This window comes from Sander lucioperca, chromosome 2 (assembly GCF_008315115.2).
Source record: "Sander lucioperca isolate FBNREF2018 chromosome 2, SLUC_FBN_1.2, whole genome shotgun sequence".
Lineage (NCBI taxonomy): Eukaryota > Metazoa > Chordata > Actinopteri > Perciformes > Percidae > Sander > Sander lucioperca.
The window spans coordinates 8,799,519-8,820,488 of NC_050174.1; the positions used below are offsets into that span (position 1 = coordinate 8,799,519).

At 39.5% G+C, this 20,970-nt stretch overlaps 1 protein-coding gene across 1 annotated transcript in view; it reads right to left on the minus strand.

Annotated features, from left to right (window-relative positions):
• Nucleotides 1-1,235: 1,235 nt before the first annotated feature.
• Nucleotides 1,236-20,970, minus strand: part of ghra (growth hormone receptor a) — a 28,937-nt gene continuing 9,202 nt past the window's right edge. The window contains exons 3-10 of the mRNA XM_031305905.2: nt 11,793-11,922; nt 11,454-11,620; nt 9,884-10,062; nt 8,963-9,116; nt 8,699-8,789; nt 8,402-8,471; nt 5,045-5,253; nt 1,236-4,918 (exon numbers count right to left, since the gene is read on the minus strand). Of these exons, the coding sequence (XP_031161765.1) occupies nt 4,150-4,918; nt 5,045-5,253; nt 8,402-8,471; nt 8,699-8,789; nt 8,963-9,116; nt 9,884-10,062; nt 11,454-11,620; nt 11,793-11,922 (1,769 nt within the window). The 3' untranslated portion in view covers nt 1,236-4,149. The remainder of the gene's footprint in view (nt 4,919-5,044; nt 5,254-8,401; nt 8,472-8,698; nt 8,790-8,962; nt 9,117-9,883; nt 10,063-11,453; nt 11,621-11,792; nt 11,923-20,970) is intronic.

Genomic DNA, 20,970 nt, shown 5'->3' on the forward strand with positions numbered 1-20,970 from the left:
GTGATCTGAGGGCTCTAAGCAGACAAATAAATAACACATGGATAGAAATATAGAGTGGAGCAACTGGCTATAGTCATAAAAAGCCCGCAGATGTAATCAAGTCAAGAATTATACTATTTCCTTAACAACTGGAAAAAAATGTCTGACTAAACGCTCTTTGGTGAAGAGTTTCAACCAGCACGAATTCCAGCACTCAAGATTACTTCCAGGCTTCATCGAGCGACAAAAGCTGACACAAAACCAAGAAGCTGAAGGCCAAAAGACATCATTATAAAACACTGTAGCCCCTTCAAATGCACTTTTGCAATAATGAAATGCTGAAATCACATAGTGGGAGAACTCTAAGAGTGTAGAGTTACAGTGTAACTATTTCACTCTGCCTATATTTTGATATTACTTTATAAAAGACTATATCTATCTGCTCTATGTATCCATACATTTTATAGCAAACATTAAATACTCCATTACAGTACATCATTCTATCAATCTGGTAGTGTAACATATGTCCCATAAACATAAACTCTGCAGGACAAAACTGAAGCTTATCGATATTGAAAGTTCCTCATTGTCTAATTATTGTGCGGAATAAAAAAAAAAATAATGCTGTTTTAATATCAGGTAATTCATAGACTTAATTTAGTCCAAAACACACAATATTTAAAAAATGAATACTATTTTTAACATCAGATATATATATATATATATATATATATATATATATATGTGTGTGTGTGTACAAAGTGCTTGCTCTAAAGTGTCTGACATTTATAAGCTTGAAATAACAGTTGCAAACTTTTACACTAGGTTAAGAATGGGCTCATTGTGTACTGGCAAAAAGAAAATTGCAGACACAATGTAGTAAACACCTGTACAGTAAGCTTGAACAAAAAATGCACCTCAGATTTATCTTCCTCGCTGTAACCTTTGAAAAAAACCCTTTCAGTGATTTAACGTTATTTGTTTTTACAACTTTCCTTGATATCGTAATTGCATTGCGTATTCCAGTATTTGCACACATTCACAATTACCACAGTACAATTGAAAAAGAACCATAGCCACCCCCCCCCCCCCCACACACACACACACACACACACACACACACACACACAATTATCTAATCTTCCTTCATGTACACAGAAAGCCTTGTGGGGATCTTTGGATGGGTTTGAACACTGAACGTTGGATGAGCATCATTAGGTGACTATACATTTGGGGCAAAACTGTCCTATTGTTGCTCCTGATGACTGATCAGATAGCTGAACCAAACCTTCCCATTTCTCCCAGGCAAAACATTTTCAGTATCATTCAATTTGAAGGTTTTATCACCAAACATACACACAATACAGAGATTGTTGCACTCTCTTGAATGACCCCTTCCCACTACAGTAAGGCTAAATGCAGGAAATATACATGTACCGAGCAGCAACATATTGTGATTAGTAACATTATTGACATAAAAATATATATACTTGTAATTTTACAGCACTAGCAAATATATTAAGACATTTCTGCAACAGCATTGCATTGCATTGCTGGTATCATCAGCACTAGGCAGAAACAACAGGACACTGAGCTCTGAGAGACAGAAAGAGAAAAATGGCACATATCTATCATATTCACAGTTTTAAAAATTGTCATTTTATGGCTCTTACTTTGTCTCTCTTCTTCATTGGATTGTCTAATACAAAATACCTATTCTATCTGCTTAGCCTGTTTATCTTAAGGAGGATTCCACAGCAACACAGTTCAAAGGCAGGATGTGTTTCCTTTGCACGGTGAAGTATGTTTTGCTGTGTTGTGCTCATTTGGAGGCTGCCTTGATGTTACACAATAACAATACTTCAGACTCAATTATAGACTCGCTGTAATGAAAATTAATTATGTTGCATCACAAAACCATACATATATCGCACAACCTCTATTAGCCTAAGCTTAGACAGCTTATTGTATACAATATGCAATGCTGCTGTGTTTGTTATTGGCATATTGTAAAAGTCTTTATGATAGAATTCATAGGATGAAAACATATGAGGAGCCTAAAAACCTGACAACAGGTTTCCTCTGCTACCCTCTCACCCACACAGGCCATTATAAAAAAGCATATACGGTCAATGAACCAAGGGCAAGCTTACACCACAAGCTAATCTGACTAAATAAATAATTAAGCAACAGATTCTGTCCAAGGTTTTGTCCTAAATGTGGTTATTCTAAGAAAAGTATGGGTGCAAAGTAACTAGGAATCCATGCCTAATTACCCACATATTACCTAGTATGCCTGACCAAAAATACTCAAAATTGTATCTGTCGCTCTATCAAACCGCCACTTGAAATTTAAAGTCTTTCAGCACTAGCCCTGAACAACATTTTTGGTTTGGAAATTGTGGTCAGCTTTATGAGCATGATCCGAAATGTGCAAGTGACGGTTTAAGGACATTTTTACCCTTGCAACTATTTTCTTCGACAATTTTCAGCTCATTATTTATGACTACGTCAGGAAGGCAACATTAAATATCAATTAAGGCAAATGTTTTTGATGTAGTGTGTGCTTATGCATGTATGTTACTGTGTTCGTGCACGTGCAGGTTTTTAGTCATGGATCTATGAACAGAGAGGCTTTACAACAATTCACCTATACATAGCAGCACTTGCCTGTACATAGCAATACATAAATGCACAAATCCTAGCACAGAAATGGCAAGCCAATAACATTATCATAGGCACAGGTTGATAACGTGTACTTAAGTAACTATAAAATGTTAGCTAATTACATCTTTTAAATACTTTCACAGTCTTTCAACTTGTTCCAGTTGCTGTCCCTGCAATAACGATGAAACATGAGAAGAAAACTCCTAAGTAGAAAGCTTGCTCATTAAGGTTTAGTTTATATGAGTGAGTGCTGGTTGTAAAGGTGAGACTTGGCTGCAGTCAAAAGACGAAATTCAATAACTGCTAGGTGTGTATCTGTGTCCCTTCCCTTCTGCGAAATAACTATATCAATGTGCCCTTGAGCAAGGCACTTGGTGGTGCTCAGTATACCAAAGCACTGTTTGTACTGGGCGGCTCCCAGCTGTGAATGAATCTGAATAAATTATTCCTCTTACCACAAGAATGGCTGTTCAGCACTCTAAGCAACATGTCAGTATGCATGTCAGAATAAAATGGAATAAATGATTCTATGCTGCAAATTGTATTATCAGTCTGTAATATCCAATGCATTCCAGGAATTAGATCAATTGGTTTGATTTCCCTTTTATTCGTCACCTCTACTTTTACTTCAGTTAGTGATTTCCTTCATTTCCCAGAATGCCTTTTGCCCCAGTGACTTATGTATGTGTGTGCACATTTGTAATGTATGTTCTTTTCAGTTGTTGAAAGTATTTATTCTAATAAACTCTATTGTAGATAGATAAAAATATCTTGACATCATATAATCTACGTTTGGCTACATATTCATGGTAATGTGAACAGCATACCATTACATAAAATGAAGCCAGGAATGCAAGGTATAATTGCATAGTAGTGTTTTCAACTGCATTTTAGGTTGGACTTTCCTTAAAGTACTAATAAGATGACAATGTGATAACAAATATAAGAATACAAAATAAGCCACAATTGAGCGGCAAAACATCTCTTCCAGCAAGAGGTATTAATGACAGCTTCTTCTTGGTGTAGTGTGAAAAACATGACTAGAATGTGCTTCTCCCGATCAATCATACACTGACATCTCTCTTTAACATTAAGACTTCTACAATGCCATTGCTCTAAACACAATTAGCCAGATATGTAATGTGATCCAACGCAGTTTAGCAGTAAGCTAATGCCTTTTGACTCATTACAATCACAGTCGCAGCCTACTATCTGTGTGTGTCTTATGCATGGATGTCAACAAATAGAGCAGGTTTGTGGTGTTTACTTCTGGCTGCCTATGCATCAAATTAAGTGATGTAGCAGATGTAAAAGAGTCAAGAATACACCTTGGTAGCTTTTCAACTCTGCCTTTTCAGCACCCTCTGAAAACAAATGCCTGTACACTCTAATCCACACTGTGTGCTGCAAGTTATTTGGTTTCCAGCAGGAATCAGGTAGAAACAGGCTTTTGTGACTGCTAGGGACTTCATGATCCTTAAAAGGCCTGATGGCATTGTCATTTTAGGGTGAGAGGTTCCCCAGCAGTTCTGGGGTGATGTACCCCACAGGCATAGCAGGTATGGCCTTGAGTGGGTGCTCTGGCAGGCAGGGAGGGGGAGACTGGCAGGGGGGCGGGTTGAGGAGCAGACTGTGTTGACTGTCCACTTCCTGTACCACTGTGTAGTCTGCAACAGGAGCAAAGAACTGGGATTGGGGAGAGTCAGGAAGAATGTAAGGCGACTGATTATCCTCTGCTGTGGCTGCAGGTTTGGTCTCCACTGGCTGAGGGTGTATGGGTTGATAACCCTCGCCAGGCATGGGGGAGCTAGGGGGAGGGCTGATCCGCCAGGCATTGCTCTCTGTGGTGTAGCCGCTTCCTTCTGGATCCACTACCAGTAGCTGAAACTGCAGCTCCTTCTGCTTATTGTCCTCAGTGTCCTCACTCCATTTGTGTTTTTTTTCTTTCTTTTGTGTTTTCTCCTCTGTGGCTAAGGTGCTCTCCTGGACTCTGAGTTGCTGGCCAGGAGACAGTACCACGCCCCCGGAGGGCATCACATTGCTGACTTGCGCATAGAAGTCTGTGTTGACCCAAGTCTGGGGCCCTCCAGTTTGAGTTTGGACCAGGGGCCTCTCGCCTCTTTCTGGGGCTGGGGCTCTTTCTACAACATTGAAGGAGGCTTCTCTGTCCTCCGGTTGGCCTGGCAGCAGGGTGGCCATCAGCATTAGGGTGTCTTGGTCAGGCAGATCTGGGTTATAACAGCTAGCCCGGCCTGAGTCATCATCAGGAAAGCTGGGGCACAGCGAAAAAGGTAAAAATAGTTTTTCATATAGTTTTTAACATTCATATTTGTGGAGCCATCTGGCAGAATGAAAACAGCATTTACATGAGAATCTGTGCAGTACGACATTGGATTACCTTATGTTCATGTGGTGGCTGATGCCTTGGGATAGGAGCCTCTGGGTGTCTGAGCCCTGGTTGTCCTTCTCTCCAGTATCTGCATCCTCAGCAACTATCTCTATGAACTCCACCCATGGCTCGCCTTCGTAGTAATCTTGTGAATAAGTGGGTAGGCCACCCATACCTCCACCACTCAGGATGAAATTCAGCTCGTCCAGCTTCCCCTTCTGCATGTGCACAAATTTGCAAGTAAGTGTATGTGGCAATAATGATAAATGTCCTACTTTTTCTATTCTCTGCACAGAATTGTGACATTGTGACATGTGTTAGTGTGCACATAAAGTGGCAGCTGCAAACCCAACACACTTTGTGTTTCACATTTGTCTGAGCATGAAATAGCAGCATTATTATTGTTTTCATCCCTATCAGTACTTTTTTCCACTGAGGTCCAGGGGTAAGGTTGTTTTGTAAAGAGTAAACAGGCTGCCTGTTAAATGCATCGCACATCATCTGGCAATAATACACCTACAGACAATGCTGAACCAAGACTTTTGTCATATCACATTATCCCTTAGTGGTGCTCCTGTCCTTGTTTACTTACACAAAACAAGAGTGCCTGTTTGCTTTCAAATTATTTATGGACATTATTGCTTTTATTTGATCGTTGACAAAGATGATAAACATGCCGTAAATTGGCAGATAGACAGTGGGTGGTGTGATGATTCCGTGGCCTAATGTGCCTCAGCTAACTGAGCCAAATGGACACCCAACAGTGTCTGTTTTTAATCAAAAATACAATGGAAAAATATATATATATATATATATATATATATATATATATATATATATATATATATATATATATATATATACATATATACGTCATCACTGCTTGCGCACGCAACCGGGGGGCAGAAAGAAGATGTGTTTCGTGTAGTAGCTAGTAGTAGTAGCAGCAGCATAGCGTAAGTCCAAATGCCAAGGAGTTGTTGCCTGGTAAATTGTACAAACAGAGCCAGTGATGGGTGCCTGATGTTTAACATACCTAGGGGGAAGCATGGTTTTGGCAAAAAACGGCGGAGGTTATGGCTTCAAGCCATAAGAAGGGCAGATTGGGGTAATATGCAAGAGGCTCCCATTCTGTATCACTCAGAAAAGTTGCAGCTTGTTCAGTTGTTCAGCTAAGTGATATCTACCTGTCAGGGCTGTAGTACTCGAGTCCGGACCGTAGATAGTTAAAGGTCCGTACTCGAGATAAGTTTAGACTGCTAGCTAAAGCTACGCCGATGTTTTGCTAACGTTAGCGCAACAGCGTTAGCCTAGCCTGCTAGCTAGGTAAATATTACGACTGCCTTCGTAGTTTCTTATATCTGCGTCCACGTTGTCAACATAAGACCTATGGCGTTAGTGCTCCTTTTGTACCATAATGTTATTGAATAAAATATTAAGCTTCGCTCCTACGAGATGGGTGGGTTTTTATTACGTTACACACAAAGCTAACTGGCTATAGTTAGCCTAGCTATATGCTAGCGGACATTAGCTAACGTTGCCGAGACAGCTGCACTAGTTTCGGCGAGCTAACCACGACAGTGTTGTGGCCCTAGTCTCGCCCACAATCAACCTCTGCTGCTAAAAACAGTCAACCTGCAGTGATGTTTTGAAATGGAGACACACATATCGTACCTTTTCCCGGAAATCCTGGCCATTATTTTAACGCATAAACAAACCATAGGGGTACACTCAGGGGTAGCTAACCCTCTTGCTAACATTGGCTATTACATTAGCCTAAAATGATAATTATAGCCATACATATATATCACAGTAACAGTGCAAAATTAAAGACAGACAAACAAATCCAACTAAAATCATGTTTTATTGAGTCAGCAGTTAGCTATATACAAACAACAAGGAAAGCTTAAGGTTGTTGCAGTAGTGGACCAGTTCACCAATCTGGCTTTCTGCCCCTGGTATGCACACGCACCCTGTAATGTTTGTAAACAGGAAACCCGTCTATATTTATATAGATCTATATAGATCTATATAGATATAGATATCTCTCTCTCTCTGAGAAAATATAACGCGTTAAAAAAATTAACGCAGATTAATCCATTCTATATTGACGTTTGCATACAGACGAAAATCTGGTGCCACTGATATGTCTGCACTTCTCTCTGGTGCTCTGAAACAGACATTACAGGCAACAGAAACACCGCTGCACGTGACGCTAGTTAACACTATACTCAACAACAGCTAACGTTAGCCTACCGCTAGCTAGTAGCTGGATTAAACACGGTTAAAACGCTGACAGCTAACGCTAAACGGTGTAAAGTTTGACTGTGTTTTACTGTAGAGGATTCCAACATCGGTATGTATCAATCTGCAGCTACCGTCGGAAAAACAACACAGACGGTGCGTTCAATGAAACTGGTAAACTACAGCTTCGTGGTGCATTTGAAGCTGTTGTAAATGCCCTTTTCCTATCTGGTTGTTGTTTTTGTCGTTCAACAGCAATTTACTAGTGAAATAAGTTAATGTTATTGTTATACATTATTATTAAATCATTTAATTTTGACCATATGGCCTTAGCAATAAACAAGCCGTTCTTTAATGTCACCAACTGTTGTTTAGTACCCTTTTTTTTCTTTTCTTTTTTTACTTTCTTAAAAAGTATCGGTTCAAGCACCGTTAATTATGTATGCGATTAATTTCGATTAATTAATCACAGAGTATGTAATTAATTAGATTACATTTTTTAATCGATTGACAGCCCTAATATATATATATATATATATATATATATATATATATATATATAAATACTGGGAAAAAAACAAGTGGTTAAAAACAGTGGTTACACAACACTTTATATAATCAATTTACTGAATAAACAACAAACAATTCCATTTGTTGGCTGCTGTAAATTATTGATTATTTTATTGTTTTTTTGCACTGCTGCATTTGCAGAATATTTTACTCTTTGCGCCTAGAATGCATTATATATGTATTAGAGTCTGACAGGTATTGGATTTATGAGAGTTCAAAAAAAGTATTACTATATATAAGCCAATATTTGTTTTGTAAAATAAATACATAACATTAAGTGTCCAAAGTGGGATATTTTACAGTTGATATATAAACTTGTCAGTGCTCTCTGGATGATAAACTATGTAATGGAGACAAAGTTCTGAATTACCACAAACACACAGTATCTTTAGTACTGCAATTGTTTGCTCGGCTGACATAGACACCGATAACAACACATCTGTGACAAGCTAAGACCAGGTATGCCAACATATAGGTCGGGGTCTTCTAGTATGTATGTTCACATGAGAAAAATCACAGACAAGGCATAATAACACAGACATTTAAATGTACCTTTAACAGCTCTGGATCGATGCCTTTAATTTTGGGTGCAGGAACCGGTGGCAAAAGAATCAACGTCAATCTGCAATGGCAGGAAGAAGAAGGGGGACGCAATGAAGATCATCTGTTCACACTTTTTCATTATTTGTGTGTGTGAGCGTGCCAGACTGAGAGCTGTGCTTCACAATCTGCTGCTGTTTTTTCAGCATTTCCCCCATTGTTACGGCTGGCGTTAATGCAGTAGAGGTTGAATATGTTTTGGACACTATTTATGCACATGCATGAAAGAGTGAGAGAGTCTGTTCCTACCTGTGCTGCTGAGAGACGACAATAAGCATGATAATTATGAGGATGCCCACAATCCCGAAAAGAAGAACCAGTGTGAGTGGGAAAGTAGACTCTACAAGACACGAAACAGAACCCATCATCATCATCATCATCGTCATCATCGTCATCATAACAACGTTCCTGGTGGTTCAAGGATTTGCACCTTGTCTCTCTGACCTGAACGATGCAATGGGCCATATTTATGTATTTATTGCATTTAACCGAATGATTGATTGCTGATCTTACCTTTGCTGGGAATCTCAGTCACTTGAATGAAGATGGAGTCGCTGAACTCTCCAAACTTAGTGAAGGCCTGCATCCTGCAGCGGATGTGCACTTCGTACTCTTCTCCTATGTGCAGACCGTAGATTGTCTGCTGTGTGTGCGGCTGAATCTCCAACTAAAATACAGAAATACATAGAAAGAGAGAAAGATTAAAAAAACAGCAGGAATTTAAAATAAACTAAAGAAAGGGATTTTGCTGTGTTTCAATTAATCAGAAAAGGATTCAGCTTTTTTTTTATCCTGACAGACACTGCTACAACTGAAGCTGACAGAAGCTAATCAGGGTATCAAGAGGTCTATGTTTATTTCTGGTAAATATAACAGGGACCTCTCCAAAGGTCCAATTGTTGAGGCATTTCTGATACATACATTAGACAGAGGACATACTGTTATGATGGAGGACTTTAAAACTGTTTCCAAGGCTGCATTTGTCAGATGGGCTGGCCCAGCTGTAATGAATATGAGACTGTGCAAGGTCCCATTGCCTCTGACCTACAGATCCCTCCCTTCACTTCCTTCAGAGAGGCTGTGTTTTCCCAGAGGGCCTTGCTTTTGCTTCCACTGCCTTGCCAACAAAGCTACACTGCATTTTAGCCAAAGGAGTTCAGGAGGAGGGGGAAGAAACAAGACACTGTGCCTGTATGACCTACCTACAATTTACTTTAAAGAGGGTGCATTAGTGTTTGCATTTGTGTCAGCTTGTGCATGTGCACAGAGGCCTTTTGTAAAGTTTTAAGATGTGTGTTTACATGTGTCTGGGCATGCAACTGTGTGTGTGTGTGTGTGTGTGTGTGTGTGTGTGTGTGTGTGTGTGTGTGTGTGTGTGCATAAAAGCAAAGGAGGAAGAGAGAGAATTTATGAGCAAGTAAAGTGTAGACTTACTGCTTCCCAGTTTGTGGTATTTCTCTCTCTGTACTGGATCTCATACTCAATGCGCATCCAGCCCATCTCAACGTCTGCAGAGGGTGGGGGCTCCCAGTTGACCATGACATCATAACTTAGCCCAGAGGGACTTATTTCCAGCAGGGTCCAGTTTGAAGACACTGGTGGGTCAGGACGTACTGCCAGGAAAAGGGCCAAGGTTCAGTTTGAGCAGAATGAAAACATTTAGAATAATTTATATCATGTTTATGAACATGGCAAATTAATGGATGGCTTTGAATGCACTTGATCATGTGTATATAAAGAATGAATCAAAGAAATGGCTTTATATGTTTGAAAAGTCAATCAATTTAAAAAGGTCACATCTACCTGTATGTATGTATTTGCTGGTATGAACTTGCTACTGCAAAAAAAAATCCAACTGGTTCTCAGTGGTTTAAAATTGATAAAACAAAAACTAACATAAAATCAAATACGTTCATTATACTCCACAGTACAGTTTTCAATTAAATAAACATGTTTACGAATATGCTTGTGTTAGCTTTACCAATTGTGGGGCTAAACATGTAAATATTGGCTTGAGGGTGAAACAAGGTCACTAAAGAGTGTATCCCCAAATTCCATGGCAATTAGCCTGTTAGATTACAAGATATTTTGTGTAAATGGTTCACATTTTGGCCTGAGGGTTGCGCAAGAAAGGAAGGAAGGAAGGAAGGAAGGAAGGAAAAGTCAGTGTTAACAATGGAAAAGGTTAATCCTTCCAGGAACATGATCATCTTAGTATATTTAATGGAAAGTTGCCCATTACAAATTGATATTTCTTGGGTACAAGTAGAACGTTCAGGCTGATGGTAGCACTGGTCAGGGGTGGTCACCAAAAACATTAATAATGATCATCTGGGGACTATGAATATTTTTAGCAAATCTCCTGGAAATCCAACTGGTAGCTGTTGATATATTGTGCTGTGGACACACAGTAGTGTGTGAATGGACAGACCAACCATCACCAGCTTCTTTACTCTACACCCTACTGTGGGTTCAGTGGAAGACAACATCCAAATGTTATTTATAAAAACATGCCAATAATCAATTTGCACACATGAGGAGAGCTAGGTTTCTATATCAGTAAACATATGACAATACCATGTGATAATACAGTATCTATCAGCATCTTGTACAGTACTGGTTAGATAAAGACCACCAGACATAAAAACATTTTCTGTGTAAACACACTGTATCTGACACTTGCTGTGATATTGACATGCATGTGACATTTGCTGGTTTAATCGATATGTAGAAGCAAGTACCATTTCTTAGAAGCTGTCTGTGCAGGTGATCTATCATACTAGCAACCGCCATTTTCTGTTGTCCCACAGTACTGTATATGATTATCTCTGTTTCAATAATTTACTTTAATTATCAGTACAGCTACTTCTACATGTAAAGGAAAGAAACTGTGCTAGAACATGTTTCATGATGTTGCGTCCACTGGAAATGCAATGTAAAACTCCCCTAATTCATTGGACATATTGCAACAATCTGGATATATGCACAAATGTTTGTTACTGACCGATATTCTCCACAGTGAAACAGTCATCCTCATTGAAATAGGTGTGGTTTTGGCTGCGGAGCTGCAGGCAGTAGGGGACCCAAATGGATGTGTGGTTTACATCAAAGAAGCACTCCCTATTTGAATAAATATACTCTGGACACTCTATCCATTCACTGGTGGGCAAGCTGAATGAAGGAAACAATGACAAAAGAAAGACAAGAAAAAGCAAAGGAAGAAATGTGACTTTTTAAAATGTTACTCGCATATGCACACACAGATACATAAAGTGCTCCATGTGAAAAAAACAATTACTTGAACTTCTCCTGGCAAAGAAGGAACTGTGTCTATCGCACTCACACTTTCTTAAGGTAGAAAACTCTGAGTGCTCCAGGGGAGGACAGGTTGTGGAAGCTCCCTGGACTCCACCAACATCGGAACGTCTCCTGGTTCCTCGATATGCACTCTGTGATGTGAGGTTCAACGGGAGCTGACAGACAGTGAGAGAAAGACAAAGAAAATTAAGGATCAGACCAAACAGAAGAACACAGATTGGCTAATCAATCACCTTTATTGACGTCGGTCAACCTCATGGGGTTTTAAAGTTATCAATTTAACAATACTGAAAAAACCCAACACCTCCTTAAAACCACAACAGCAATCACTTTGTTCACAATATACAATTTAATCTAAATGATAACACTGCAATATAATAACACACCTCAAGTTTACCACCCATGCTTCAAGGACTGACAGATTTTTTTATTGTCAATAAAATGATCTAGTTAAGTTCTTTGGACATTGTGCGTAACCCTGTGTCCAGTTTTTAAATTGATTTCTGCTCTCTGTAAATCTGTGAGTAGGAAAACAACTTGTTGAAAGACAGAGTTACATTGCATGAAATTTCAGTCCCTGTGCCTTTATAACCTTTATTCATAGTCATACCATCCATCCTCTGCCCCACCCTGAGGCCCTGTCTTAGCCCCGTCCACCTCTCCCTCGGCACCCTGTCACTCCTCATCACCAATCCCCCGCAGCCTCCCTCTCTGGTTGGAGGCCAGTTTCTCATCCAGCTGAGAGTCACAGGGTTTGGTGCAACCATAAATAAGCAACTGAAGGTATCATTGATTTTGGCTCTACCCGCTCGCCTCCAGCGCTGGCTGCAGCATAAATCACACACCAGACCCAGAACATAAACATGCTTCACAACACAAGACAGGGAATTAAACACATACTGGAGCAATACTGTGCAAATGCAGCAGGGCACTGTCATCGGATAGTTTTTTGAGTTTATAAACATTAAGCAAAAATCATCTCCACATAGACATACATACATTACATAAAAAAGATGAAATACTATGCTATCAGCATGTGCATGCATACAACATTTGTACACAGACCCACAACCTGCCAGCATGCATCCCTAGTTAACATTAATCACAGACACCACAACAGAACACCCTAACAAACAAGCCCATTCACAGGCAGGCCAGACTGCAAATACTCATCATTTATTCATACAGAATATGCACCATTATTTTGATTACTTTGCTTACTTTCTATTTGATGCCAGTATAACCTCCTAATTCATTGCATTCCTGAACCGTTGTGCCTCTTGCTCTTAAACCTTCCCTCCCTTCATCTTCTGCACACTGTCGTTGCTCCCAGAGCTTTGCTATTTCAACTCGGCCTGACGGCCTCCCTCCCCCACCCAACAAATTCCAGCTGCCACCATCAAAGAGCTTTTTGCCGACACTGCATGCAAAGAAGGGCTTCAAACTACAGCAGGACAGATTACATAAAAAGTAAAATAACACCTTGGAAATGTTTTAGGGTCAAAATATGCTTCAAAGTCAGGCAATATTTCAGGCAACTCAGACATTTTTCATTTCATTTCATTCGTCATGCAAAATGTTATTCATTCATTTTGATCCATTTGCTACTTCAAACTGTTGCTCATATGTAATTATTTACACATTAAGACATGTTTAAATGTCATCTTACTGCTGCTGCTACTCTGGGTGGAAAAGACCCGGAAGCACACAGACAGTGTTTTGAAAGTTAACCTCTCCATAAAAAATTGGGGCTCTGCTGGCAAAAGGTCAGAAGGTAGAGCTAGTCAAATCTGAAGTATGTCAGAGGTGAAAGGTTGTGCAGCAACACCTGGAGAGAATCAAGTCTGACCTTATTCTTAGTGTCTCTCTTTCTCACTCATTTGCTGACTGTCATACTTCCTCTCTTCCTCTTCTACTCTGATATAATAGGGCTTAAACCTGTACATTGCTGTAAAAAAAAACTGTAGAAACTGGAACTGTTCTAGTTGTAATGGCTCACAAGCCAAAGGGGCAATGTCTTGACAGCTACAGTACATGTTGATTACCTGCCAAGCATAGGCTGGTAATTATGTTTCAGGGCCTTACTCCCCATTTTTACACATACTAATATAACCAGTTCACTGATGGGAAGCTAAGCCCTGTAAATGCCTGTACCTGCCAGCTGCCATCAAATGAGCAGCAGTTGGAAGCCTTCGGCTGGAAGAAGAAACCTAGTTTTGTGTGTGAGTTGGGATAGGGCTGGGTATCATTAAAAAATGTTCGATATCGATATCAATACCAATACCGTGTTCGAATTCGGTACCCAGCCCTTGTTAGGGATGTAATGATGCATTGTAAATTGGTTACAAATCAATATAAATGTGTAAAAAGTACAACCGGATGAGATAAAAAAATGAATCTGCATTTTTTAAATGGCTTACGGCATAATCTGTTTGATTTTACTTGTTTGACTTTAGATGTCACTACGTGTTCTTAGTTTATTTATTTGAATACATTCTTTTTCTATTTACTTTAGTTATTTTGATGTGGGATTTGTTTTAAAAATCTAATTATACTTTTATTTAATTAGATTTATTTAATATGAAATACAATTTCAGTTGCACTCAAGATAAGAAGAAACATCTGTTGTTTTGCATAGTTCATATATATATATATATCACCTTGTGGGCTGTGTGCGCAGCCAAGACTGATAAACCGCTTTTAGCTTTACGTCCTGTCTTCATCAGTCCATACAGAGAAGCTAGGAAACCATTTATCTACCTCAATGTCAGCTTTAGCCATTAAGGTTTAAAATCCACTAAAAAGCCTAAATAAAGCACTCTTCTGCCACCCCTTGTGCCAGCTGGCAAACAGCACTAAAAAGGCGGTGAGAAAGGTGCAACCAGGCTTTATCAGTTAACGCACTGTGAAATGCTCGACTGTCATGAGGAGCAGGGTGGAAATGAGGCTATGACGCTATGAATTACCACATTTTCCAGCTCATTTGCAGATTTAAGCTAGTGTTGAGGTTAATAACGCTTCAAAAAAGCTGCTAAAAGGAGAGAGGAGACACGAGGTAAGGAGGAGGAGGAAGAGAGAGAGGCAGATAGATGTCAGAGAGAGTGAATGTGTGGATTATGAAATTTTTGGCTGCAATACAGAAATGTCATTGAGAATAAAATTTGTCATTTTAAACTATATATAGCTGTACATTATATAATATATAAACAAATAGATGATACATTTCCTTTGATAAAAACATGTTTCGAAATTAAAATCTGAGAAAAAAGTCACATTCATTTTAAACAGCTTTGGACATGAGACGTGCAAATCTAGTTTTTATTGTAGGGTACTGTTGATACGTTGCAGTTTTTCTAATACTAGTTATGCTAAATAAATGTCTCTGGAGTGGATTAATTATCTATCCCAGATATCATTCTGTGTGGTGTCCCTCAGGGCTCAAATTTGGGTCTGTTCTCTTGATATATGCTACTGACAGGTCCAAAATCAGTTTAAACTGCTATGCAAATGACATTTAAATACATGCCTCACTAATATTTAGCAACTAAGATGTTACACACTGACAGACATACTTCAGGACACCAAATGTTGGATGACACACAATTTTCTGAATCTTCATGAAAATAAAACCTCCATCTTCAACAGCCATCACAGCTGATGAGCTAATAATGTGACAGGAGCAAAAAACGCTCACAAATGGTATGTTTTTTAGAGGGTTAAAGCACTAAATAAATTAACTTAGTCATCTATTACTTTGGGACTGCATTGTACTGTTTGTGAGTGGGTTTTAGGGAGTGTTGTTTATCTGCTACTATACTCTCAAAAATAGCACAGAACACACAAATAGACACATACACACTAGGTACATGGACACTGAGTGTCTCTTCATTGTGGTATTAGCACATAATTGATTTGAAGAGAACACACACATGGCTGCTGAACAGTAGAACCTGTTGTCCCTGGTCCGTGCACTCACAACTACTCTACCCTCGACTGACAGCACAGTTACAAGACACTCAACACTGAATTGCTGCTGCAAGTCTCAACCCTAACAGGAAGAGTAAAATGTAAAAAACTTTAGGGTAATGCTATTACATAAAGTGCAAATTGTACGTTATTTCAGCACAAACATTGTGCATTGTATAGTATTTATAGCACCTGGAATCCTCAGGAACCTATACCAGCATCCTGTTTTTGGACTTCAGCTCTGCCTTTAATACCATCATCCCGGCTCTGCCAGAGCAGAACACCAAAAAAGCACAGCAGAGGATGTACTTTCTGCGGCAGTTGAAGAAGGTCACCTGCCAAAGACAATGATGGTGCACTTCTACACCACCACACCGCCATCATTGAGTCCATCCTCTCCTCCTCCATCACCATGTTACGCTGCTGCCACAGCCAAGGACAAGGGCAGTCCCTGCAGGACCTGTACGCCTCCAGGACCCTGAGGCGGGCAGGAAAGGTTGTGACCGACCCCTCTCACCCCGGACACAAACTATTTGAAACACATTCCCTTCTCGCAGGAGGCTGCGGTCCATCAGGACCAAAACTTCACGGCAAAAAAAACTGTTTCTTCCCATCTGTAGATGCCCTCATCAACAAGGCCCGGGACCCCCATTGATATGAGTTCTTATTTTTTTCCAGACTATATTTATGTTTCTTGTCTATGCACCAATACACCAAAGCAAATTACTTGTATGTGAAAACCTACTTGGCAATAAACTGGATTCTGATTTAGAGATGATATTTTTTAACAGTCAATATTCACTTGCTTTATGTCTCCAGAATAGGGAGGCACAGCTTTTGAACAGTTAAGTAAACTTATTTGGTATTTCTGATCAGCAGCAACTTCTGCCTGCCATCGCAGCACCCATGCCAGATGAGCCACAAGGCTTCCTGTAGCACCATCAGTCCATCTGTGTGTGTGTTTCTGTTAACCAGATGGAAAAATTGGCAGCACACAATGACACTGTTCTGAGGCTAAAAGTGCCTGTCAGTCTGCACATGCCGAGTCCTACATTATATCCCTGAACCATAACCCATACACGTATATGCATGCACTTCCTGCAAAACACACCAGTAGATGTGTTAATTTGTGTGCAGCAGATGGCTTTGTTTGTCTTCCACAGGGAATTTGTTTTGGATGATGAGAAAAAGAATGAATGAGCAGACAAGAAAAGATTGGAAGAGGAGAGGGATCAAATCCAGAATTTCCTTTATTTCACAAATGCACTCATACTGACTCCATATTTATACATTATGCATTTCATTTTCTGGAGGAAAGTAAAATTAAAACCCCTCAAAATGAGCTTAACAGTCGAGGTTAAATGTTAAGTCAGGAGGCCATATGGCATTCAAGAGAGCCAGAAAGGGTGAGAAGTGGGCAAGAAGAGAGGGGGAGAAAGGTGAGAGGCTGCAACAAGATACAACAAGAGAATGTAAACAGGTGATATAAATAACTGCCAACATGCACACACAGTTCCACACACACACCCAAGTGCACAGACACACACACCCAAGTGCACAGACACACACACACACACACACACACACACACACACTCTCTGAACTTACACTTTCAAAACAAAAACAGACAAAGAATATGAAAGTGCCATTGTCTGATTCCTTGAATACGATCTGCCTTTCCTCCCAGCTGCACAACAGGACCAATGACTTTTTCTTCCCTCTTGGGACTCGATTCTACTGATCATGATTCCCATCAGTGTTCATAGCATTTAAGTCTAACAGAAACAATCTGGTGTGTTTGAGCATGCAGTGACCCAGTCAGCTATTTCTTGTCCCAGCAATTTATTAGCTTGAACTAATTATGTTAATCTCCTTTATTACCATTATAGCCCACAGAATAGGCGTAGCAATGTCATGACATAAAATCGCATCCAAGTGAGAGTAAATATAGATAAGCGGGGGTGTCTGGCTTGCAGCATGGACACCTGCATATAATAAGTGCACACATTTTCTCTCCTCACCTTTCTCTCCATGTCTTTTCTTTCTAGCTTATTCCATTCTGCTAGGGTTTCAGTTGCTGCTAGGGTTTCATCCGCTGCTCCACTCGCTTCGATCACTCATTTTAATCACCCATCAAGGGTTTTTTCACTTCTTTGGTCTTTCTGAAAGAGTTAAATTTGTTCCCAAGGTTTAGTTTAATTTATAATAATATTTTATCCATCGAAAAATAAATTAAATCAATAACAGTATCACACATTTTCACTTTGGCTCTCTATAACCTTTGATATGGTACTCCTCAGTCTGCCCTGCTGCTAATAAACCTTTGCCTTAAAACTTACTTTTGGTAAACTCAGAATATGTCTCCTACATGCAGAATATTGCTGTTGGATCTGCTTCTTTGCAGCTATCCTTCAATTTTGATAGCATTTCACCTCTTATGTATTCTTTTTGTGTGTAACTTCAGACACCATATCCCAAATGAGGCCCCAACTTTGCTGCTCTGAGCAAACACACCCACTGCTTGTCTTTGAAGCAGATGTAACTGTATATTGTGTTTACAAGCCAGGCAGACCAAACCTCTGCACTTTTACCACTGGTTACCACCTCTGTGGCCAGGAACAAAGCCTCGCTCAACAGGATCAATCTATGGTCCTGAGGAGCAAATCCTTCCGAGACACAGACAGACAAACGCTCAGGAAAGGTTGAGGGGAAGAAAAAGAAAGTGTGTGTAAGTACAGATCGAGACAAACGATGTGCACTAGCTATAATTACTTTGGTAAGCCTTTAAATACATAGGGAGCATCTCCAAACGTCTACTCTTGGCTTGTAATGTGGCTGGCTCTACAACACATAAAAATGCTGCAGAAAGAGTATAACCCTCAGAATTTCAGGAAGGCTGTATTACTGTAGGTCCTCAAGTGGAACAACAAAATGGTTTTAAACCACCCCAAAAGCACAATGTTTAGGGTTACTCACCTAGAAGATTGAATGATTTCTGTAACATTGCATGTGTCTGAGAGAAAGAGTGGTACAAGGTCAAATATAGATGGTTTTATGTGTAGAAAGCAGGTGTCAGGATTGGAGTTTATGCAATGGTAAGCTTGAGAAAGTCACATGCTGTGTGTGTTTGCTTATGCTATCAGTGGCTGCTTTGTGTTTACAGATGATTTAATGGTTGTTGAGGAAGAGGCGCTGGAGACCGTTTTAACAATTGAAGGAGGTGGACCAGTGAAAACCCCACCTGGCTATCAGCAGTGGGTCTAAGAGTTTATCAGAAAGGTAATGTAAACCCACAGATATAAAGACATTTGACATCTGTGAACAAATACAAAGCCAAAAGGCCCAAGGGCAAAGACGTGGAGCTCAAAACTCTTATCATATATCACTAATTAATTCACAGCACAGTGCCGACAGACCCATCTTTTAGTGCTTTTACTGTAATGTAACATGGCATCTTAAGATATAACCAGTGTTGAAATCAACCTTTTATATGTGATTATTATCAAAATATTTCTATAATATAACTACGATATAACTGGCTGCCCTCAGTTGATAAAATGATATAGATATATACATAGATACACTGTAGTTTTCACATCATCACGTCTGTGGGACTGTCTATGATTCTGAGGTGGTATTCTCACTCAACAAAACCACTTACTAGGGGTACATGATTCAGAAAATGTCACGATTCGATTTCGATTTTCGATTCAAAAACGAGTCTCGATTAAAAAAAATGATTCACAGTATGTAAATGTAGTAACTTTTCCCATGTGATTGCAGTAGACATACAATTAAAAAAAAATAATTAAAAATGTTTTTTTTTTTATAAAAAAATATGAATTGACTTTTGGAATTCTATGAATCGATTCTGAATCGGTAGAGCTTGAATCGCGATTCGAATGTGAATAGATTTTTTTGCACACCCCTACCACTTACCGCATCCAGACTGCCTCCTCTCCCTAACACAAGCTGTTTTTCCAACCCAATGGCTGAAAGGCATAGCAATACCCAAGAATTTATGATACACGTCCAAAAACCAATTATAGTCATTCATTTCTAGTCAGAATGCCAACATGGCCTTAAACCATAATCGCTTAATCTAAATGGGAATGTTTACATTGTGTTCACGCAGATATGACTTTCACAAGCTCTCTAATAGAAAAGAAGAGGAGTTGATTTACAATGAAAATCTGTGAAACAAAAAATGTTGGCTGCTTTAGTACCAGCACTGGCACCCGCATTATGTTTGCTTGGAACAGCACTAGAAATGGCAAGGAACAGAAAGAACAATATGTTCACACAGCACATGATAATTGAACCAATGTTCTAAAACTTCAGTGACACATGAGCCACTGAGTCATTTATTTTCCCTGAAAACTCGACTTAAGCAACTAATAGCTGGTGAAGCTTTGATTTCTTTATTGCCTGATCATCCCACAACAGACCACGCAAAAAATCCCCTTTAAATCTGAGTGTGAGACTACAACATTTATCAGTCAACACATAGCTTTAATAATGGCAGCATTTTCTCGCCAAGAAAGCCCCCTAAAAAAAGAGAGAAGAAGAAGGGTGGAGATTTCTCAATCTCTGTCTAATGCTGTCTGGCTCGCTTCCCAATGGCAATGAGCCAATGTACCTAAGAATATACTGGAATGACTGCGTGCCAACATTTACATTGAAGGATGACTTTTTTTGTGTTGCTAAATGTTTGCTGTACCATGAACTGCAAGCAAATTGAATGTTACTTTAACTGGAACTGAACGAAGCTTAGCCAAGTTCCTGGCTCTGAATGTCGTTCATATATATCCTTATTTTCCACCCTTTGGATTTGTAAGATATACACAGTCAGGGTTCACACAAGTTCAGTATTCAGTTTTTTTAATAAAGGTTGATTCACATATAAGTTTATGCAAACCAGGCCCATGAATAATAAAGGTTTCCATAAAAGGTAATATTTGATCCAGCTTTCAGAAGTGGAATCCCTTATTAAAAAAACCCAGAAATGCAGACACAGCAGAACCAACCAGCCAGACAGACAGACACATTTTGACAAAGTCAACATCAGAATTGATCCATTCTTGGGAGTTGTATTTTGGCTGTGATCATTTCTCTAAATCATGTGATGTTCTAGCATAGGTAGACTTTTTAAATAAACACGATTTATTTAAGGTTGAAGGACTGCACACTTTCACCTAATTCCAGCCGCAGTGGCTTCAACCATTAGAGGAAGATGC